The 23156-nt window shown below is 33.0% G+C and overlaps 3 protein-coding genes across 8 annotated transcripts; all 3 read right to left on the reverse strand.

Annotated features, from left to right (window-relative positions):
• Nucleotides 1–53: 53 nt before the first annotated feature.
• LOC126925135 (zinc finger protein DPF3) lies at nt 54–15197 on the reverse strand. 2 transcript variants are annotated; one of them, XM_050740426.1, is made up of 10 exons: nt 14363–14379; nt 14111–14290; nt 13917–14026; nt 13351–13587; nt 13060–13265; nt 12580–12649; nt 10708–10863; nt 8011–8490; nt 2255–2367; nt 54–1430 (listed from the first exon to the last, which is right to left on the reverse strand). In XM_050740426.1, the coding sequence occupies exons 2-10, from the start codon at nt 14188–14190 to the stop codon at nt 1299–1301; spliced, it is 1584 nt and encodes a 527-aa protein (XP_050596383.1). In that variant the 5' UTR covers nt 14191–14290; nt 14363–14379; the 3' UTR covers nt 54–1298. The 2 variants fall into 2 exon arrangements, with proteins under 2 accessions (XP_050596383.1, XP_050596384.1); XM_050740427.1 differs by lacking the exon at nt 10708–10863 and having other exon boundaries at nt 14111–15197.
• Nucleotides 15198–15830: 633 nt separating this feature from the next.
• LOC126925124 (threonine--tRNA ligase 1, cytoplasmic) lies at nt 15831–19526 on the reverse strand. 2 transcript variants are annotated; one of them, XM_050740394.1, is made up of 5 exons: nt 19362–19526; nt 18875–18955; nt 17172–18727; nt 16793–17082; nt 15831–16704 (listed from the first exon to the last, which is right to left on the reverse strand). In XM_050740394.1, exons 1-5 carry the CDS (start codon nt 19425–19427, stop codon nt 16556–16558), a joined length of 2142 nt encoding a protein of 713 aa, XP_050596351.1. In that variant the 5' UTR covers nt 19428–19526; the 3' UTR covers nt 15831–16555. The 2 variants fall into 2 exon arrangements, with proteins under 2 accessions (XP_050596351.1, XP_050596350.1); XM_050740393.1 differs by having other exon boundaries at nt 19236–19442.
• Nucleotides 19527–19618: 92 nt separating this feature from the next.
• Nucleotides 19619–23116, reverse strand: LOC126925116 (zinc finger protein 724-like). Of its 4 annotated transcripts, XM_050740379.1 has the most exons (7): nt 22945–23116; nt 22164–22788; nt 21910–22082; nt 21693–21842; nt 21503–21631; nt 20096–21427; nt 19619–20017 (listed from the first exon to the last, which is right to left on the reverse strand). In XM_050740379.1, the coding sequence occupies exons 2-7, from the start codon at nt 22684–22686 to the stop codon at nt 19823–19825; spliced, it is 2502 nt and encodes an 833-aa protein (XP_050596336.1). In that variant the 5' UTR covers nt 22687–22788; nt 22945–23116; the 3' UTR covers nt 19619–19822. The 4 variants fall into 4 exon arrangements, with proteins under 4 accessions (XP_050596336.1, XP_050596339.1, XP_050596338.1 ...); XM_050740382.1 differs by having other exon boundaries at nt 21503–21622; nt 21696–21842; nt 22164–23116; XM_050740381.1 differs by having other exon boundaries at nt 21503–21622; nt 22164–23116.
• Between the last annotated feature and the right edge of the window lie 40 nt (nt 23117–23156).

Here is a 23156-nt window from a genome sequence, read left to right on the forward strand (position 1 = left end):
CCTGCACTCAGAAAATATTCATGGCACACAATAAGACTGTCTAAAGTTAGTGGTTCAGTTGTATACTAATGTTTATTGAAATTTGCATACAGTTTGTTAAAAATAAGCAATATAAAATGTAAGTTAACCATTGATTGGTTCAAACTCAAAAATCTTTATATACTCATTTCCATGACATCTAATACACACAAATTCACGTCGTTAAGCGACCTTAAAATTACTCGAATAAAAAAGAAACGAAGAGTTACAACAATGAGTACCAAATATCACCATGGTATCTTAAATTAAGTACATTCAATATATAAAATATAAAAATACTGAGCTAACAATAAAGGGCATATAGAATATAATTTTCTGCTGTACTGTGAGTTTGTATGTCATAGCTATACTGTTACTAATGGCTGTGTCATTAAGTGTAAAAGCTTTAATATCATGATACATACAGATAAACAGATAGTGTTCTATTTATCACTATTTATGTAACAGATGCTATTAATATCATGTTCTTCCTAGAATATCAATCTTTTTTTTCCTTACGTTTGCTTCTTTCATTCACCTTGGATTGGACCAAGTTAATAGCAAGGAGCTAAAGATATTATGAAAACTTGAGATCTCCAAAAGTCGTTTAAAGTGTAAGCAGATTTTTAAAATCCTAAAAGCAACCGAACTTCGAATGTCAATGGCTAAAAATATATTGGCCAGGAGAACTAGGAGAGTATTTATCGGCGTTCGCAATTGTCGAACCAACTTATTTCAATGAAAAACGCAACGATGTTTAACGACAATCTGATGCCGAAGTCCTTGACCATTAAGGTTATGCCCATTAAACCCATTAACGTCAATGGCAAGCTTAAAGCGGCTATTCATCTGTTCTCGATAGAAACATTAAGACAGCCCTTTGATCTTATACCTTCGTACATCTACTGATAAACGCTAGTTCGTTAGGGAATATAAATATATAATTATGATACTTTTCATTTTCTGAGATCACCAGTGCCTGAGATAATATAACGTAGCATTCATACATTACGTATACTTTGCGATATTTCATCTTATTCAATAGAAACTTAAATCGAAAAGAAAAACAAAAAAAAAAAGCGGAATAGTTAATGCTGTCAACGTTGTTAATTAATAGTCTCTCTTACAAAGGAAAGAAGAGTTCACTTGAAAGTACATTTGCGTTTATCGTAATACTAGAAAGAAGAGTGAGCTTATAGAATACTCTCCTAATTCGAGAACGGCCACTGCACCACAGCAAATAGATAAAATCCGTCACTTATTTACGAGACAAAAGATTCTTAATCACGGCGATGAAACTCTGCTATGCACAGACGGCAAGACCAGGAGCCCTCGGGAGGAGACGCAAGAGGTGGAGACAGACAATACATATGGTATCCACGATCACAGTCGTCACAGAACAGCAGTTGATCCTAGTTTGGTTCGCGAAACAATTAATTAGCTTCCAACGATGCCTAACTAACTGGGTGTAGTGATTCGCGATCGTTGCTTTATACAGTTTACTATCTCTTCCTCTTTACGATTACCCTACTACGGTATTCACTTATTCAGATGTAGTCTGATCCATTGTTAATTTTCGATAATCACAAATTTTATCTTTTCTTTTTTTCTTGATAAAAGATAGTAGCAACGCGTTGTAATAGTTTAAACAATTTGATAAGATTTAGAATCGTCGATGTATTTCCGTACATCTTCCTCAAACTATTTTGATTTAGAACCAATAATTTTTTCAAATAAAAGATAATTATAAGAGATACCTAATCATGCGGTGACTGATCCGTTTTGTTTCAATGGTTTTGATAGATTAAAATGTTTCAATATGATATACTATAATATTAATTTTATAAAATACTATCTTGTAATACAAATAATTAATTCTTGAATAAATTTTTCATATTACAATATCAATAAACTATTTTAAATTTATTTAATCGATAAGTAAATTCATATTATTTTAGTCATTCTAGAAAAATAAACATATTTTTTCTCTGATGATCACACAATGATAGTTAACGTATTAATAGCAACAAAAGAATCAACGTAAAATAATCGACAAAGTAAGGTTTAAACGAAGATAACGTTAACATATATAAAGAATAAAGGGTATTCGAACAACATTGTCCTTTCGTGACAAAGGAGGAAAATCAAAATAGTTGAAGTAGCTGCACGTGGATCGTTCTTTGTCTCGGTCACGTAAAGCGTAAGGGAAACCCGAAAAAAGGTAATGAATACTCACATCGTTGTCAGAAGTACCACAAATGGAACAGCATTTGCATTCGATACACTGCCACCTGTACTTGCGAACAGAAACGATCATGTTCGCTGTGAATTGCAAACAAGTCGGATGCCCTATAACAAGAACGTAAACTAGGTCATGGAACACGCATTTGGGACGGAACAGGATAGCTTTTGGACGAGTAGAAAGGTGCTAGGACATTTATCTTGTGCCGAAGAACAGTGAACTCCAAGCTATCATCTCGTTTCTAATATCTTTTTACTCCATATTCAGAAAGATAAACGTTCATTTAAGAACTCGAACGGAAGCATTTTGTCGAAATTCCAAATTAAGTTCGATAGTTACATTCTTTTTTTTTCGATTGCTCAAGAAACGCGTGCGATAAGATTTCTATGATTTATCACAAAGAATCATGACTTTCACCCTTCCTCAGCACTAAAAACGTCCGAAATAATGATACGTTCTGTTATGTTTCCGCACAGAATGTTTTATTTCATGATATCTGCGATTGTATTCTTTTTTTTATTTTTTTTTTTTTTTTTTTTGATGTTGCCTCTTGAACATATTGTTATTTTATTTGGAATAGTAAGGTGGTAAGTAATAGCGGTGCGTACCTTGGAATAGTTCACGTTCTTTCTTGCGCAGCACAATATAAACGTCGCGGACCAGCACACTCTCTCCTCTCATTAGTTTACACACACTTTTTTTTCAAATCTTCGTACTCTTTTTCACCTCTTTCACGCTATTTTTCGTTTCTTTTTCTCTCTCTCACTCACGCTTTCTCTCCTTTAGTGCGCGCGGGTGTGTGTGTGTGTGTGTGTGTGTGTGTTATATTTTTTTCTTGACACCCGTACACTCACACTCGCGCGCACCAAAAATGTACACAGACACACACGCGCACACATGTAACTCATATAACGTATCACATTTGATATATATAATATATATATAATATATATATTTATATATAACTAGCGTTACTTAAATACTAGATTTGTAAGCCTCATGGGTATTGCTTAATTAAAATTGCCTAATAACAAGTCTTCGATCTTTTTTTTTCTTTTATATAACAAGGAGGAACTATCTCTGCATGCTTTCATACTCGTAATTACTTTTTTTTTTTAATCTTTCATCCTCTCTCTTATACTAGGTGTGTGAGTCTCTCTTAATACGATAAACAGAAGGGTTCATCAAGATACGATAGTGATTCACCTTCAGATTTATTTCTCTCTCGACGCACGAGCGCTACTAAGTTATAAAGTAAACCTAAAGGATCTCGTGTTGTTAACCCCTTAACCTACAATATCGTATGAGAGACGTGGAACGTCGATCGGGCCAAACATAAACAACACGTGTGAGAGACGTGGTACCTCGATGTTATTGATTTATTATTCACTTCAAGATAATCAATCTTTCTTGTTAAATGATCAATTGGTAGTGATTATTTATCAAACATCTTGCAAAATAAAATTAGTTGTACCTTACACATGCATCTACATAATCAAAAACCATGTGCGATTTGCACAGGTTCGAACGCTCAGCCAAACCATGAAATGGCTTGACGTGTGATCATCGACCTTATTGTTGTTTATGGCACGCACTACTGGAATTTAAATCGTAAGGTAAGGGGTTAAACACATCTCATCTTCCCTCGCTCTTTTTTTCCCTCTCTCTCTATATATATATTCTTCTTTCCACTATTTTATTCCTATCTTCACTTATTTTTTTTTTTCATTTCTTTTCTCCCATTTTTTTTTTTTTTTTGGTAAGACTCGAGAAACTGGCGTCGACGACGTTTTTCAGCAGAAAGACACAAAAGAACTTGCGTGTAACACTTAAAGACGATATAAATCCTAGGTAATTCCTCTGCGTGTGTTTCTGCGCTGTGCAATTCCGGTCGGTTAATCAGACGCACCGTAGAAATTAACCATCTACCCACTGCGCTTGTTTACACGTCGGATGTAAAGGTGATAACAAGGGAAAATGTCGAGTACACGTACGTACGTTACAACTCGCTTGCATCGGTTATTCGTAAATCTATGATAATGATATAACGTTAGCGTTGGAAACCAGCTACTAATAATGGAAAACGAACGCGCGGATTGCAGTACCATTCGGGAGTGATGAGTGGAGAGTTGATTAATTAAATACGAATGGTGACGGCGACGACCTCTCCGCTACGACGAGAGAAACTCGTGGAATATTGTACAAACAATAAAATGACGAATTTTTTCTGTTTTTTTTTCTTTTTCTTTCCTTCTTTCTTGTATTCTTCTCTTCTCGTTAATTCTAGCGTTCGAACGATATTTTCTTGTACGAATATCAAAGCTTGTATAAAACTAAGCTATTATCGAGTTTCTAAGATTACGTGATATATCTTTATCTCTTTTTTCTTCATTTTTTTTTTTTCATATCGTTAAAACACGACTTATGGTCGAAATCCTGCCTAAAGACTGGAGAAATTCGTTTGGAAAGAAAAGAAAGAATTATCGTTAGTTTTTACAACCTTTCTCTCTCTCTCTCACTCTATATACGCATGTTTCGCTTGCATATGTCGTCGCTTCACTTGTCCTTTCTCCCTCTATGTATGCAATAAATATACTCGTCATTTGATGACGATTACGAATGGTAAAAAGGCGATTACTATATTATGTATTACATTTGCAACGTGAGACGGAAACGATTAATGCCCAGAACGAAACGGAAGGTTTTAAGAGCAGCAGATTTATAAATATGTGGAATGTTTACGCGAAAAAAAAGTGAAATTGAAAATTAAGAAATTATTTTTTTTTAATTTAACGATTCTCGAAAATGGTGTAAATCGATTATTTAAAACGCATGCCATCCATGATTATTGCATTAAAAATTGGCGGATAATCAATTGTGAATTAATTGACACAACTGTTTACTAAATATTGCTACGTTCGTACGAAAAATCAACTTTCCTCTTTATTGTACTTTCCAAGAAAAATTCAACGTATCGGTAGCAAAGATATTAAAAAAAAAAATAATATGATAATTAATCATGGTCGAATCGCAAAAATGAATATTCTTTTTGTGACTTTTTTAATTGAGTATTTCGAACGACAGTACTCGTTTACTAGCGTTATATGTGCTGCGCTCTTATGGTGTGGTATTCTATGGTAATATATTCTGTAAATAGAAACACTCGAAAAAACGTAAAATAAAAAAGGATATTTACAAATTTGAAAAAGTGTAGAAGTATCGAAAAAACATGGTCGATCCTGTTATTTCTTTTGTTTCGTCTTACTATATATAAATATTGTTGCTCTCGTTAAACGATTCACGACTGTGCTGGATAATATCAATAATATAAAGTATATATATATATATATAATATATGTATATTGTATATCGTATCGTTTTGTTCTTTAAGCTCTCTTAAAACTTCGCGATCATATGGAACGAACAATTCTCGCGGCAAGCTTCGTTCTCTTATTGATCCTTTTTTTATTTTTTGATTTTTGAACGAAACAACGATAAAAAAAAAACCACACGATTACACTGTAGTCAAACAGAGAACACAAACATATCTTCTTCAATATGTGCTCTAGTGATACTGTGCAACAGGAATTTTGTTATTTTTTTCTTTTGTTTTGTTCCTTTTTCTTTTTGTTTTCTTTGTTTCTTTAAAAAACTTTCAAATACGTCGATTTCGCGATCTACAATCTTTCTTCTCTCTTTTCATCAAAAATTTTCCCGTAAATTGTACGATTAATCTTATCGATGATTTATCTTTCTCTCTTTCTCAATCTTTTTTTGTTCATTCGCATTTCTTTCTTTCCTTCTTAAATATCCAGAGCGAGATTCATGTATTTTCAACTTCAATTGATTTTTGTACATAGTTAACCTTCCTCATTTTCTATTTGTTTATCATTTCTCTTTTTGTCCCTCTTTCCTTCGTAAAAATTTTTTTATCCCTTAAAAACTAATCATTGAATTACACAATAAATCACAGTTGATCCGTGCAGTAAAGGAATTTCGCGGAAAATTCCTATTACTCAGATGCGACAAGTTGCACCATTGACAAAGTGATGTTTTTGCTTTTCGTGCCTTGACTAGTGTACGTAAAGCTCGTAACCATTCATATTCCTTTCTCTCTCTTTCTCTCCCTCTTTCTCTCTCTCTCTCTCTCTCTCTCTCTCTCTCTATCTCTCTATCTCTCTACCTTTTTATTTTTGTCCGCCTAGAAAACCGTGCAGATAATCGATATCCCTTAATTATTGCACATGAACTACGTTTTAACGATGGTTCCGAACGTATGTCACACAGCAACTAGTTTGTCAACCTAACCTCAATCCGAAAAATAGTATATTATTCTCTTACTTTTTTTTCAGCACTTTATTCCCTTTTTTTTTCTTTCATTACGATTCTCTCACGGACAAATCGAATTATCCTTAACGGTATGAAAAATAGCGATCGAATCGGTATGATAACCTCCGAGTCGACGATGGATAATAACAATGATTCGTCTACGAAATTCGTCTACAACGAACAGAAAAGAAAAAACGATCCTTACGATACGGATACAAAAATCTAGTTCAACAAACGAATAGTTCAACTACAAACGATTGTTAATTAATCGACCATGATCAATACGGATGATCGAACGAACAATGAAGAAACGCGATAATTCCTCGGCTCTCATGCCTCGTATGAACACAAGTCGCGGATCGTAAGGAGACACAAGAGATGAAAACGCGCGCTGTTGACCGTGTTTTATGGGGTGATAAAAGTTTAAACTTTGTATCACTTCCTATTGATGGACTTGACAAATTTTAATCTGGCTGTTCATTATCGATTTTTCGTGAGAAGAGGAGGCAACAAGAAGACTGCAAAAAGGAGACACGTAAAAGTGGACTGTAAAGGAGTAAGGAATATTAAATATTTTGTATATGATAATTTGTTAAGGAAAGAGGTAGACGGAACTGATTTCATACTTGCGGAAGACATTGGTCCAAATAGGTAATTGGAAAAGGAGGGAGTACCAAGGTGTGGCTCCTTCCATAACAATAACATTTATCCTCAATATATCTTCTCCAGAAAGAGATGAACAGAAGTCCATTTAAGTCCATCGAAAGGAATGGCCGAGCACTATATAAAACACAACGTCCATAAAATATCTTTTTAGCCTTGATCCGGTTTTAACGAATAGAAAGACATATAACGTTTTAAAATAATCTTTAACATAAGATCCTTTCATATTTCCCTTAAACCGATGTTTGCTATAAACAGTTCCTTAGTATTTTTATCACATTGATATTTGACATAAACGATTCTTTTATATTCTTTTTAAACTTAAGAAAATATGAACTAAAGAAAATATAAATATTAAGAAATTGTTAAGGATCAAAAATACGAACGACCTAGAGAACACTATAAGGCCAATAAATACTCGATTCAACTAACGAAAATTAACTCTTAATTCAACGAACAACGAAAAGGATGGATAATATACAACTTTAAATTCTTTTCGCAAATACTCCAATCATGCCGAACAAAATGCTCATCCCCATATACACAGCCGATAGCGCGGGGATTGATTATCGAAAAACGAGAAGAGCCACATCCCCGGCTACGAATGTTCAATCGACGAATACGATACACGACGATTATCGTTCCCGGAAAACGCTATAGATATCGTTGCTTAAACGCAACAGACCAGGGGACAACCGTGGCTTAATTGTGATTCGTTCTCCGCGTATACTTGCGCTTGATCTTTTCCTCTGGCTTACCTGAGCGACCGCAATCACTGCAAGAGACCAACTCTTCGGAGCCGCCGGTCTTTTTATTTTCCCTAGCATCGCCCAGACAGAAGTCGCAGTACGGGGACGGTTGCGCGGACTTTCCAGCTTTTTTTTCGTTCGTCCCTGGGGTTGGTGGGCCTTCCGTCCTCACCGAGGAAGGCGAGGGGACAGCTGTGCCTGGCGACGGCACCGCCGGCAGATGTTCTTCCTTCACGGCTGGTATCGTAGGCGATGCTGGCGCTACCGTTGGCGGTACCGCGGGCAATTGTTGCTGCTGCTGAGGTGGCTGCTGTTGCTGAGACGGTTGCTGCGGTTGTTGCTGCTGCGACTGTTGCGGCTGAGGCTGGACCGGCTGAGACTGCGGTTGTGGCTGCGCCGATGCTCCCGCAGCGGACGCGGACGGCGCTGCGGGAGAGGGACTCGAAGTACTCGACGAAGTTGCATTCTGACGACCCCGACGTGTACCACCTGATCACAAACCGACCACATACCCAGTTGCGCTTTGCGTCTCAAGCTAATGACCATGCACACTGGCTTAGAAACAATGATTTAGAGTCAATTTCTGTGATGACGAACAGCGATAATCGATTCGGTTACAAGCCTTCCGGTTGTCGGATGTCGGGTCGACAGCAATATCACATTTGATAAGCATTGAGGATTCGTGGCTTTGCTTGGCGAGCGATTGCCGATACTGAAATAATTATGACAATCCAGAATAAGGAAATTGTGGAACAGAATCTATTTATAATCAGTGACTTTTGGATATTTTGTCAGAGTGGTGGAAATTACTATTTTTTAGGTGAAAAAAAAAATTTGACGAGGAATCAGCTGTACAATTTTAGTTGGCTAAACGTAATATTTTTCACAAAATTTTAGCCGTTGTAATTAACTTGTAATTTAAAAAAAAGAATATAAGGATAAAAGAATTAGACACTGTATGGCGGGATAAACTACTCCTCAGTGATTTTGAACAGTGAACAGATTTGAAGCGAAAGAGATTAGTGAAATAATCTTACGTTTCTGTAAAATTCAGAGAATTTTCACGACAGGCAATCACTTACCACACAAATGACGAAAATTGTTATTTCGAATAACCAGAATCGATCATTCGATGCATCACAAATGTTTTAATGAAAAGAAACTGGCACAACAATAAGGAAACAAATGAAATAATACGTATATAGATACATATAATATATATATGTGTGTGTATATATAAATATATATATATATATATATATACATATACATAAGTATATATACACACGCAAATATAATCGTAACAGGGTGCACATATTATGTCAATCCGATATGCATTCCATCACCAAAAAAGAGCAATTCCAAGATTATATAAAGAAGTAGAGATAATTCGAAAGTGTTCCAAAGATCAGACAAAACAGCACTACACAAACGTGAAAAACAAACTACTTTGGCAACTCATGTAGAGAGATAGACAGAAAGAAAGAGAAGGATATAAGACAAACGTATCTCCGTGCGGTTTTTTTTTCTTTAGTCTGAAGCTCTGCAGGCGCTCATCAAGAGGAAAACTCGAAGCCAAAATCGCTCTAAGAAAGTAAAGCAGTAATAGAAACAACAAGCAAACAGAAAAATTAAAAATTAAAACAAACTGTAGAAAAAGAAATACTCTTATACTATATAATATTAACTATTAAAGATTAGAAATTAATAAATGCGAACGCATGCTATAGAGAATTACGGAAGAGACGACTATCTCGTCGGGTGAAATAATAAGACGCACACACATACCAAACATTCAAAAATGACCGCGTCAAGGAGCACTACCGATTTCATTAAAACGACGTCGCCTCTCTTTATTTTCCGGTTTTTACTCTTCCAACATACGAGAACATTTTTTGGAAGGAAAAAGATGCGAATTGCAGAAGCATGCTATTGCAAAACATTCGCAACGATCGCTGCATTTATCTTTTTATAATTTCGTTTGAATCAGCCCATCTTAAATATATATAATATAGTTAAATATATATATCGAAGAAACAAAGAGAAATCTGAAAAATTTTCAGCACAATAAAGGCAGACATAATTTTTGATATACATATAAACAGTATACGTACATATATATATATATATATATATGTGTGTGTGTGTGTGTGTGTGTCAAATATATATATATATATATATACACATATATATATTAAAAAGAAAGAAAAAATCGCCGTTATCATACTGACTTAGGCATATTCTTCTCCGTATGATATTTACGCGACACGTAAATTATCCGAAAAAAGATAATAAAAATGAAAAAAGATTATTGTGCATGAGAGATTCCATATGCATGAAAAACGCTATGGAAAAAAGTGGAAACACAAAAATCAATTACGGCTACGGTTATTTGCAATACATGCATTTGCAATACATGTAATTAAGAAGAGAGTAAAAACAACAGAAGAATATAAGAACAAGAAGAAGATATTATATTTAATTCCATCAAGTTAGGTAAATATTGTTCAGGGTTATATGAACAAGTAAGTAGTTGCAAAAATCGGGATCCAGAGATCAAAGATCATAAGGCATCAGGTAAAAAAAGACATCAGGAGACCAGGAACAAGTTGACGTTTGTTTCTTTGTTTCTTTCTGGGTTGGTATTTTTTTTTTTTTTTTTTTTTTAAAGGAAAGTGAGAAAATTGAGCTGATTTTGGCTCCAACCTGGCTGGTTCGAAGCAGCGGTGTCTGCAACGCTCCTAGGTTCAACTTCGGCAGGACTGGGACTTAGTTCCTTAGCAGGATCACCGGAGGAAGTAGAGTGGGAATGACCGTAATGGTAGACCAGACCAGGTCTGGTTTTATACCGTGCGCTGCATACTGCAAAAGTGCAAATACTGTTTTCCCACAAACCATCCAATGCAACGTCCATGATAAGAGAAATCTTGGTCGACGAGTTGGTTGGACGATATGGGAGGATGTACTTATTTAACCGCCGCGTTAGAAATGTATTTTTAAACCTTTTATAATAACAATGAACATCAAAAAGATTAAACTATGGAAGACAGAAAAGAATGAAATCATTGTACGACGATATAAAAAAGTTCTTGGTGAATTCCAAGAAACGAGGCGGTTAAAGTAAATCTAGGATAGAAGCTTACAGGTTAGGGACAGCATTTGCACACCTTCCGCACCAGTACATATCCCTATCCACCTACGAATCTATATGTGGACAAGCAGTGAAGGAGTTCCAGCCCAAGAAGCAAAACTAATACGATGCAAGGCTTGATGCTTGTATACTCCTACAGAATGAGCTCGCTACAGTGTGAGCCAGTACATTCTTGCTCTGTTATTGGCAGGTAGTATAGAAGTCCGAAGATATTTGGCCAATTTCGTAAGCTCGACGAGATCGAGATAAAAAATTTCGAATATCGTGAGGTTTCTTCTATCGTTGCGTGATCGAAGCTTACTAGTCGAGACCAAATGTCTTTAGATTTATTTTCTGCTAATCTAACAGGAGTGGTTTCAAGAAGTAAACAGATTGCAGGCACATTCGAGTTAATTCATAGACTTCGTGTCTGGAAAAAGTTCGATCAAATTAGTAATGACTATTATACTCCTTCAAGGTTTGGACAAGCGCGACGTTACACGTTCATGAAAATTATGCTTCAGCTAATTTCGATATCTCGTCTCAACGCTACTGTCATAAACATAATCTTACGTGTTATGATAAATAAAAAAAAAAAAAAAAATAAAAAAAATTGCATTAACCATTACACAACAAATATATAATGAATAGCATTTATCAGATTCGTGACCGTGATTAATAAATCTTCGAATGAATGTGAATTTACGAAACGCGAGTTACGTGATAAACTACAGTATAATTTTAGGGGGTAATTATCTTTGTACAGAATGATACAATGTACTATTTCATAGAAATTTCACACAACCTGGATTAATATATCGTAGATTCTTCTATATAAAAACTTCAATTCTTTTTTATGTGCATAATCAATCTTTGCCTTTCATCCATGAATCATACCATGTCTCTTCATACTTCAACAAATAGGAAAAGAGAAATGGAGTACAAGGTTTTTGATACAAACAGAAATTATACAGTAAGGACTGGAATATGCTAAGTAATATACTGCAATTCATAAACTTGAAGGAAAACAGCAGTCAATACAGTACTGATCAATTCCACTGAATGAAAGAGCACTAAAAGTCAACTGTGGAATTAATTTTACGACTAGAAGGGTACCTTCCCACGTTACACAATCAGATTATACTTAGTTCAATCACCATCCCCAAATGTAAAATTATGCGGCAACCAAGACTAAATCTTTAATAATTTATTTCGAGTTTCCAATCATCATCTTATATTAATATAGTAACCTCTGCGTATCTTGTAAAATAATACGTAGGCATCGTAAAAATATAGTTATTTAATAAAATTAACAAATCTTCTAATGCAATGCATTTCTTTTCTCTTATTTCAAAATTAACAACTGATAAAACTAATAATAATTATATTTTTAATGAAACTAGTAACAGGAAGTGGTCATTTGTAGTTGTATCTGTGATTAAACTTACGGTCACAAACGAATGGCTTATCAGTGTCAACGGCATCATAGTTGGTTTTTTTGCGCCCACGTCCCCCACCCTATATTTAATAAAATATATGCATAACAAATTTAATATCTGCCATATGTAAAGAAACTAAATTAAGAATTTAAATGGAAAATAAATTAAATATTTTTCTTTTTGTTTTAACTTCTTCGGTACGGCGACAGTTCGATGTATAGTGTTATTGCCGAGAGTAACGTAGCGCAAGTGTATCGTATATCTTCTATTATTAATTATATATATTATTAATCTATAAACGAATAGACAGAATAAAACGATTAAATAAATAAATAAAAACACTAAAGGTAGCAATCGCACCAAAGGATATAAACATACAAAATTGACTGTGTATTTCATATCTGTTGATTATAACTCACGCTTATACCGAAAAAATTAAATTAATAAAATAAAATGTTTGCATAACTATGCAGCACCAATCAAATTTACCTTAGTACGTTTGCCCCCAGGACTATCTGTAGAAGATGGGTGATTTCGTGCAGGATGATGGCCACCTCCACGTGGTTTCCTTCGTTTCCTTTTACTACTATAACTTTCCTCGTAATCATAATCACTTTCAGCATCAGGTTCTTCGTACGTGTCCATATCCAACATATCTTGCTCATCGTAGTACCATGCATCTTTACTATGTTCATCTACATCAAATTATTACACGTCACATTATAATAAATGAAATTTATTTTTAACTTTATCTCACTAATAATGTAATATTATTATTACCTTTAAGGGCCACTGAATCTTTGCTATCATCATTTACATGTGTTACAGTTTCTACACCTTCATTGCCGTCTTCAGTGTCACCTCTTGGTCCTCTTTTTGGATGTAAATAATGCATCAAATATTGTCGCCGTTTTTTCCTCCATCGTTTACTAGGATATGTATATATCTGACCATGTAACAAACCAGGTAGTCTTTCTCTTGAAGACATAAATAGCGCAGAGTGATTCTGTGCTACACCTGTAATTTCATATAGTCAAATAACAACAGTAACAATTTTCATCTGTAAATAACTATGCTACATAATTGTATATTTGTAATACTAATACCTATCATTTTTAATTGAATAATTATGGAGTGCAATTGCTCCAAATTTCTTCTTTCAATTATATCAAAACTTTTTCAATAAAAAATAACAAATTCAACGACAAAGTCTAAATGTTTAAATCATTTCTAACGATCATTCGAGCGAGGAAGCCTTAAGGATACGAACGAATCATCATTACATTATAGATATATCATGAAAAACAGATATACAAATTTTATAGAAAAATTATGATAACTAATACCTGTTTGAGAATCGAGGAAAGGCATACGTAAACGTCGTTCTCTGCATAGTCGGCTATTATAATTTGAAGAATTTTCAATGGCTTCCCTATATGCCGTGTCATTGAGGAAGCTGTGAAGAAATCAATAGTAGCCATGTAAAGTCCTACATCTTACCAAGAATAAATTTATATTTTATAGTTAAAGGAACACATACCCTTCGATTTTACACAAATTGCTTTCATTTACAACTTGAATAATTCCTTGGGCAGCCGGCGAGATTGTAATCGCTGTCATTTTATAATAACCAAACAATACGCTCCCAAGCTTCTACTCGCCACTTACTGTTCTTGCCGGAAGCAGAACTCCATATTTTCAGGCATGCGCGTCCGTCTCACTCAGAAATCAGAAATGCGTACTCAACATACCATAGACAACATATAATCAGAGAGGAAATGAAAGTGCTCACGCGTATGGCCCTGGTTGTTCCCGGACTAGTGCTACATCATACGGCGAAATGCTAAGTTTAATTGACATTAGCATATACAAGAACCTAAATTGAACGAATTAAACGATCTTACATATGAGATCATTTATTGTTGTAAAATGTTATGAATGCTTTTTTGGGATTTTTTAATAGTACTCATATGAATAGAGAAGACTCTAATCTAGAAATCCACTGATTCATAGGTTCTGCGTTTTCAAAGTTTGGTACTTTTAGCCTACTGCATAACTTACTTTAACCTGATAGCCATTTAAACGATAAATTTCTTATTTATTTAAACACATATTATATTCAGACTAACGGAATCTCGCTTTATTATCAATATATAGATCAATTTGTCAAATAATATTTTGAATAAATGTTATGTACGTGGTCCAACCAGTATCACTTGTACTTTTCTATCTCCATAAGACAATATTCAGTTACGTTCATAGTATCAACAAAAATAAACAACGCATATGACAAAAAGGGTCATGGAGAATAAGCCAATTAATTTAATAAGAAATACCAAATTTTAACAATGCGCAATTTTTGAACCAGTGCAATGAATTCCTGGACTTCAAACTGTAATTCCTAGATTCAAAATCGTTATATCTTGCTCCCATTTATCGAATTCGAGAAATACTCGATAATTGTACAAAACAAGATCCTTTGAATAATTGCACACTCGTGCTTGTCCCCACTACGGAGAAGAGGTTCCCCGACACACAGAGGAGCTTGACGGCCCGCCACGATCGAGTGGTGTAACATGATCTAATGTCAGATATCGTTAAGACAATGTATGTAGATACTAATTTAAAAGTGAAATATTTTGTTATTTTTGACTTTTTTAAAATTAAACTTTTACTAACATATTTGTGAAATCTTACCGACTGAAATAAGTAAGCAAGTATGCTGTAAATTATATCGTGTCATTTTAATTACAAAAATGTTAGAAACATATTAGTAAAAGTTTTATTGGCAAAATTTTGAGTTCAAATTCTCATCTTATTATATACTCTATCTAACGAGACGAGGCACTGACACTCGAGTTTCACTAATCGGCAGCCAATAGTTGCAGTCGCAACAATCAAATTTTATCTACGTTTACTGCTTCGTATCATTGGATAAACTATAGCAATTTGCAGCTTGCAACACGTGAAATTTTATTAATAACATTATTTCGATTATTTATAAGAGTTATGCAGCAAAATCTTTTTATGCTCTTTTCAATGAATTTACAAAAGATATTGAAGCTAAGAAAATTGATACCACGATTACATAAACTTACATATATGTATATGTATAAGCTGATACACGATCTTATATGATTGTGGCTGATATACATTTAATTAAGCGATAATACTTAATCTAATAAATATATCAACTATTCCTAGTTAAAAGTTATTTTTTATTCAAACAGTACTTCGATTATTAGTAAAATAAGAACAACTTTAGCCGAAGATGTTACTTTATTGTGAAAGATATTATGAGAGATTTTAATGACAACTTTTCCATTTGTGTCGATGTGATTTATAATTTACAACAATAATTTATTCCCAAAAGATATTAGCGCAGTTACAGCAATATGCATATATTGACAATATCTGCAATAAATTATGGAGCACAGCCGTTGAGATGAACATTTTGTTAGTTACAATGTACACTCAATGTTTCTGCTATAATTGCGAAAAATAAAAAATTATTTGTAGCTTCCGAATAATATTATTTATCGTAATAGCATTTTCAAATCATCGAATAAAAAATAGAGTTTGGAGAAAATTAAATAAATTGACTATATATTTCGTTGTCTAATTTATCTCTATGAATAAAATATATTCATGTTTTTGCGTAAAAAAAATCTATTTAATAAGAAGGAAGATTTTTATAATAAAATTACAGATTACTTCACAAGTATAAATACATGGATTATATTATACCAAAGTTTGAATACTAAATGAAATTAATTAAATGCAAAATAATCATCTTATGCTTTTATATGGTTATCTTATTAATAAGACTCTTTTTATAATAATATTCTCTTTCAATAAGTTTCTATGCATTATTCAATATATTTAAAAAATGTAATTTTAGATCCAGTCGACCTATATTACACCTGATTCTGTCAGAATTATAGTCTGGAAATAAATAAATATTCTGTCTATATATAGAGCTTATTTAAAACTTCTCTTCACAGTTTCTATCCTTTTTCTCTTTGAATACTTTGAATTTTGCAATTAGGTCATCTACAAGAATTTCCCCATGCACCACATTGTCCCTAGTTCGTACATTTACCGTGCCAGCATTAAGTTCTTTTTCTCCAACAACTAAAAATATATTTATATATGTATTAAACACATTAATATTTTACTACATGATACATATAAAGCATTACTATACAGGATATTTATTTACCGAGAATAAAGTTAAACTGTGCGAGTTGAGCATTTCGAATTTTTTTGTTTAGAGTATCACTTGAATCTGTATCAATCTCTACCATAATTCCACTATTCCAAAGTTTATCTTTTACTTGCTCTGCATACTCATCAAATTGAGAGCTAACTGGAATAACCATTACTTGTCGCGGGGACAACCAAAACGGCCATTTTCCAGCGTATGATTCTGTTAGAATTGCGATCATTCTTTCTACAGAACCCAAAATGGCTCTGTGAATAATTACTGGCCTCGTTCTTTCCCCAGATTCGCTAAAATTTTCAATTCAAATTTGCATTTAAAATTAAAATTCAAAATTTCAATTTATGTCCCAAAATTAGTTTAAAATCGTTCTACTTACTTAATATAAGACAAATTAAATCTAATTGGTAGTTGGAAGTCCAGTTGAATAGTAGCACACTGATGATGTCTCTTAAGTGCATCCATAATGGTTATGTCAATTTTTGGACCATAAAATGCACCATCCTCTGGATTAATTTTCCATGGTTCTCCAAATGCATCTAAACTCTCTGCTAATGCTTTTTCAGCTTGATTCCACATTTCTATATCTCCCATGTACTTTTCGGGTCTCGTGGATAAACATAAATTAAACGTGAAACCGAACACGGAATACACGTGTCTCAAAAAGTCAAGCGCGCCAATCATTTCATCTTTAATTTGATCAACCGAACAGAATATATGCGCGTCATCTTGTTGAAAGCGCCTGACTCTAGTTAGTCCAGTTAATGCACCAGATAACTCATTTCTGTGTAATACTCCGAAATCTGCCATCCTTAATGGCAATTCGCGCCAGGACCTGATACGAACGTCGAAGATCATACAATGACCAGGACAATTCATTGGTTTAAGTGCAAAAGTTTCCTTTTCAACATCAAAGGAAAACATATTTTCCGCGTAATGCAGCCAGTGGCCAGACGTTTGCCATAATTTACTGTTATAAATATTAGGTGTAACTACTTCTTGGAAACCCCGTTTTCTATATTCAGAACGAATAAATTCAACTAAAGTATTGTAAATATAGGCTCCGCGTGGTTGAAAGAAACATGAGCCTGGAGAAAGTTCATGGAAAAAGAATAACTCTTGTTCCTTTCCTATTTTCCTGTGATCTCGTTTTGCTGCTTCTTCTTGAAACTTCTCCCATTCTTTCAATTGTTTGGTATCTGGAAAACTGATGCCATAAATTCTCTGTAAAGATTCTGCATTGGCATTTCCTTCCCAATAAGTAGATGAACCTTTTGTGATTTTAATGGCCTTAACTTTTCCAGTATGCCTAACATGTGGTCCTCTGCATAAATCAATTAATGGACCACATCTATATACTGTGGTAGTTGGAGTATGTATTTTTTCATTAATAATCCGAACTTTAAATTCGTTGTATTTAAACATCTCCAAGAGGTCTTCCTTAGTCATTTCTAATCTCTCAAATGGTTGTTTATCTTTAGCTATCTTTTTGTAAAGAGTCTCTAAGAATGGGAAGTCTAAATTGGAGATTCCTGTTTCACCTACGTACATATCATAATAAAATCCATTTTCTATTGGTGGACCATAACATAAGCAACCACCATATACTCTCTCCATGGCTTCTCCTAAAATGTGTGCACTAGAGTGCCAAAAGACTTGTTGGCCATCTGGATGATCAAATTTAAGGAGTTCAAGTTTGCAATCAGATTCCAAGGGTCTGTCAAGGTCCCACAGTTCATTATTAACTTTTGCAATAACAGTACTGTCCGCTAAACCTTGACTAATGTTTTTGGCAATCTCATATGGCGTTGTACGCCAAGATTGAGCTATAACATCCTTTCCATCAGGTAGTGTTACTTTTATGTCAGTAACCGTTTTCAAAGCTAATGATGTTTCATACTCTGCCTTAAGCTTATCCCATAATGCAATACGATCCTAAAAAAATAATTATTCAGGAATAATAATAATTATTCAATTAAATAATAAATATATTCAAAAATTGATTTCAATTAATTAAATCTATTTGTTTCAGTTGACAGTTATTTAAACATGCAATTTTCAAATGTTAGCAAAATAACATACCTGAATATAACTTGGCCAAGGATTTAATTCAGAAATGTGCCTTTCTTCGATGGCAGCAGCTTTTTTCTTTGGTTTCATTTTCTAATATTGAGTAAAATAAAACATTTAATATCATCGCAAATACTAATCATTATCTTCTAAATTAAAAAAACATGAGGCTAATGCATTCGCGGACAATGCTACAATCGTTAAAAGGTATAAGGTTGGATTGCATCAGATTATCGATTTCAATGATATGGGTGGTCATTCTTAACATAGTACAAATTATATCAATGAATAGTTTAAGAACCGGAAAAAAAAGAAAATTCAAAACGTGATATTATAACATAATGTTGTAATGATAGTATATCTTATAACCAACCCAAGCATGTGTCCGCTTGGAAACATTGTAAATGTTTCTATAACTGCAAATACGCAAAGTCGTCAACATATTTTACCGCTAAAAATGAAAATGAAAATATTTATCAAAAAGAATCAGTATTCATGCCTTGTCTTCCTTCATATTCAGGTTTTCCATATTATTCACCACGTCTTCACACAGGTTGTCGACCATATTGAAGCTACACTTGCTGAGTATGTATATAATAATGTAACTGATTCGTTAAACTAGCTCCGATGTATTTCTACTTTCTATACGTCCATGATGACGTAATGAATAGGAATAAAAATTTATTTCATGAAATATTCAATTTATATTTATATTTTAATCACAATATTATAAAGAGGAAATGAAGAAATAAAACATTAATATCTTCTCTTTTATTAAAAAATAATCATCTACAAAACCTGTTTTAAATGCCTTATAATATGTATCGATACATATTACAATGTAAATCATGTGAACGTAACAGAACATCATCATCGTTAATTTTTATTCGATAAAATTTTATAACTATTTTACAATTTGTTCCCTACGCCCTTAAACAAATAACGTAAACTTATCTATTCCTAAAAGTGTATGCGTTCGTGACGAACAATGTGACTTCGATGATGAAATCTTTTTCCGCAAGCGCGACAAACATATGGCCGTTCATCAGTATGAATTCTATTATGCATTTTCAAGTCGTATTTTTTAAAAAATGATTTACCGCACTGAGAACAAACATGGTTCCGTTGTTTTAAATGATCTCGTTTTACATGCTCCTATATCAAAATAATCATTGTTATGTCATTTAGTATATGGTTTAATAATTAGAGAAATATCCTCCAAAAAATACTCACATTTACTTGTGAAGAAGTATTATAAATTTTATTACATATATCACATGCAAACTTCTGTGGACCATCTGGTCTATGATTATTTGCAATGTGTTTATTTAACGTTGATTTCCAAGCAAATGACATTTTACAGTCTTTGCAATGAAATTTTTGCTGGTCTGCGAAATGGGTACCAATGTGTTGCTTGTAATTGTAACTAGTTGAAAATGACTTTTCACATATTGTACATTGGAACTTTATTAAAAACGTTTTCGATTTCTTTGAGTCTTGTTCATCCTCTAATTTTTCATTACTATTTGTCACATCTTCACTTTGCTCTTGTTTTTCATCTGTTTCAACAATTTGATTATTACTATTATTATCATCGATAATATCATCTTTTACATTCGATTCTACTGTGTCAATTTCACCAAAATTTTGAAATTGTAAGAATTCATCACTATCTTTGTTACAATCTGAAATTTTCGAGTTTTGATTTTCAAGTCCTGATTCCACAAATTCAAGAAATCGCTCGGGACTATCGTCGTAATTTAATCTTTCAAATACTTCGAAATTTGTTTCAACATATTTATCGAATTCACTTTGTGTATCTAATAGAATCTGATTTGTAAAATTTTTTTCTTCGCCTTGTAATTCATATTGTGAATAATTTAAATCGTTATGTATATCATCTCGTATACTCTGCTCTGCATGATTTTCTTCATTCATATTTGTACTGTCATCTTTATTCTCGGAGTTTTTTGTAGACTCAACAATTTGCGGATTCGGCAATTTTTCAACTAAATTATTAATTAGAAATTCATAAAATTGTTCCCCTGTTTCTGTTTGTACTAAACGCAACATTGGTTCATCATGATTTACAATATTATTTATGTCGTTCAAATCATCAGATATTTTTTCACTTTGTACTAAATTTATTTCTTCATTTTTATGTATATTTGAATCGGAATTAAGATGTTCATTATTACTAGATTCCGAGAGATCTATCTTTTGAAACATATCGGTAACATTCAGAGGAGTATTTATTAGGGTGTTATAATTTGATATTGTTTCGGATTTTTGTAAATCCGATTCGTACGTTTGAATACATAATTTATTTTTAAGAATATTTTCATCTAATGGACCGGTATATGCTACATTTTCTCTTTCTGTAGAATTATTGGATTTACATAATAAAAGCGGACTATCATGAACAAGTTGTGTTTGTTCATCGTTAAATGCTACCTCCTCAGAAACACTTAATTCTTCAGCCCCTAAAATTTTTGTTTCACATAGATCTTCTTGTGATATGTGATTTCTACTATCTTCAATGTTTTCCAGATTGATTTTCTTTAACTTTTTCCATGTAAAAAAGTAACTATATATAGAAATAGTTTTGAATTGTATGATTATAAATGATAAAATATTTACCTGTTCTGATGTGATATAAATAATTGCATCCAATGGTGAAGCTTTTTTCATATTTGTTTCATTTTCAAGAAAGTCAAAATTATTAGTACATTGTGTTTGTTCTTTCAGTTCTGTAGCTTTCTGAAAACTCTAAATGGAAGAAATAGGTCAAAAACATGTAGTTCTTGAATGTTACTTTCAGAATTCTTACCACCTCATTGTTTTTGCACTCCAAAGTTTGCGAATGGGATTTTTCGTGCTCCCTTAAGAGAAAAATAAAATTGAAACTTTCACCACAAATCTTACAGTAATGTTGTCTCTTAACAATCTTTTGCTGACTAGGTGCATTACCTTCAACAAACTGTACATTGACAGTAAGATATACTTATATTCAAAGGATATTACATAATATCACATTTGCTCATCACCTTATTTTTGTACATTGCATGATCTTTTTTCTGTAAATTGATATTGTTGAAATTAGTTTGCGAATGATGTTTAACATCATCCTTTACCCTTTCGTGAATACGTTTGTGTCTTGCAAGGGAACTAATTTGAGTAAAACGTTTTCCACAAATGGAACATGGATATAATTTTTCCCCTAAAAATTCATATCACATTTAAATTTTTATTCATTATTTGTATCTCATTTTGTGGTAAATTTGATGTACAATATAACTACCAGCATGCATTCTGCAGTGTCTGATTAAATTAGATATGTGATTAAATTTTCTCCCACAAACTTCACAAATACAAACATTTGTTCCTAAATGAATGTTTAAATGTGTTTTTAAATCTGCTTTGCGAAAGAAACCTTTGCCACAAATTTCACAGAGCTGTGACTTTTCACCTAAATGTATACTTCGATGATGATAATCGTATTGAGAAGCTCTGTCAAAAGTTAAACTGCACTGATGGCATTTGAAAGGCCTTAATGTAGTTTCATAAGGATTATCATCAATTTTCTTAGAAGTATGGTGTTTTGACACTGTTTCTAATTCATTGTTTGCATTTTTTAACCATTGTACATGCTTTAATAATACATCTCCAGCATGGATACGTAAATGATCATAGAATTCTTTTTTATTTATGTATCCAACATCACACACTGGACAAACAAGATTGATAGACTGCATTTGAACCATATCATTCTTACAATTTTCTTCTAGATTTAAAGTGAATGACATGCTCGCATATTCAGACATGAGAATTATTTTTACAGAGAAACTTTATTTATTTTAAATACAACAATCAAAATAGTGTTAACAATTCTAGCACTTAGGCATTTGTCTTATTAGATCAACAACCTAAAAGATGTAGTATCATTAGCTTACTACATATCTCTGTTATTTATTCCCTCATTATACATGATTTAAAACTAATTGCTCCAATTTGATATTTACGATGTGTTTAAAGTTTTGGTTCAATGAACGATATAGATTCCATTGAATTATAATACGTACGCGTTAAGCCATAGACGTACTCATTGGTTTATGATGATTATAACAAACTAAATGAAATTCGCACGTTATTTGAAATTCTGTGTCATTATTTCAAATTTATTTAAGGAAAATATAACGTATTATTTTGCTTGTTATTTTCAGATACATGTTATTTAAGTCTGTTCAAATATACATATACGTATAATCAGATAACAAACATACAAAGATACAAA

Source organism: Bombus affinis, chromosome 15 (genome assembly GCF_024516045.1).
Source record: "Bombus affinis isolate iyBomAffi1 chromosome 15, iyBomAffi1.2, whole genome shotgun sequence".
Taxonomy (NCBI): Eukaryota; Metazoa; Arthropoda; class Insecta; order Hymenoptera; family Apidae; genus Bombus; species Bombus affinis.

Excerpts from the sequence above, each read along its gene's own strand:
- LOC126925135 (XM_050740426.1), bottom strand. The coding sequence starts at position 14,190 with ATGACAGCGATTACAATCTCGCCGGCTGCCCAAGGAATTATTCAAGTT. Across the intron at positions 14,027-14,110 it reads AATTTGTGTAAAATCGAAGG|CTTCCTCAATGACACGGCAT; the intron begins GTATGTGTTCCT and ends ATTTCTTCACAG. Across the intron at positions 2,368-8,010 it reads CAGTGATTGCGGTCGCTCAG|GGCATCCGACTTGTTTGCAA; the intron begins GTAAGCCAGAGG and ends TTCTTGTTATAG.
- LOC126925124 (XM_050740393.1), bottom strand. The coding sequence starts at position 19,304 with ATGTTGACGACTTTGCGTATTTGCAGTTATAGAAACATTTACAATGTT. Across the intron at positions 18,956-19,235 it reads CCAAGCGGACACATGCTTGG|AAAATGAAACCAAAGAAAAA; the intron begins GTTGGTTATAAG and ends ACTCAATATTAG. Across the intron at positions 18,728-18,874 it reads CTTGGCCAAGTTATATTCAG|GATCGTATTGCATTATGGGA; the intron begins GTATGTTATTTT and ends TTATTTTTTTAG.
- LOC126925116 (XM_050740379.1), bottom strand. The coding sequence starts at position 22,686 with ATGTCTGAATATGCGAGCATGTCATTCACTTTAAATCTAGAAGAAAAT. Across the intron at positions 21,632-21,692 it reads AGTGCAAAAACAATGAGGTG|AGTTTTCAGAAAGCTACAGA; the intron begins GTAAGAATTCTG and ends TCTTCCATTTAG. Across the intron at positions 20,018-20,095 it reads ATACTTCTTCACAAGTAAAT|GAGCATGTAAAACGAGATCA; the intron begins GTGAGTATTTTT and ends ATTTTGATATAG.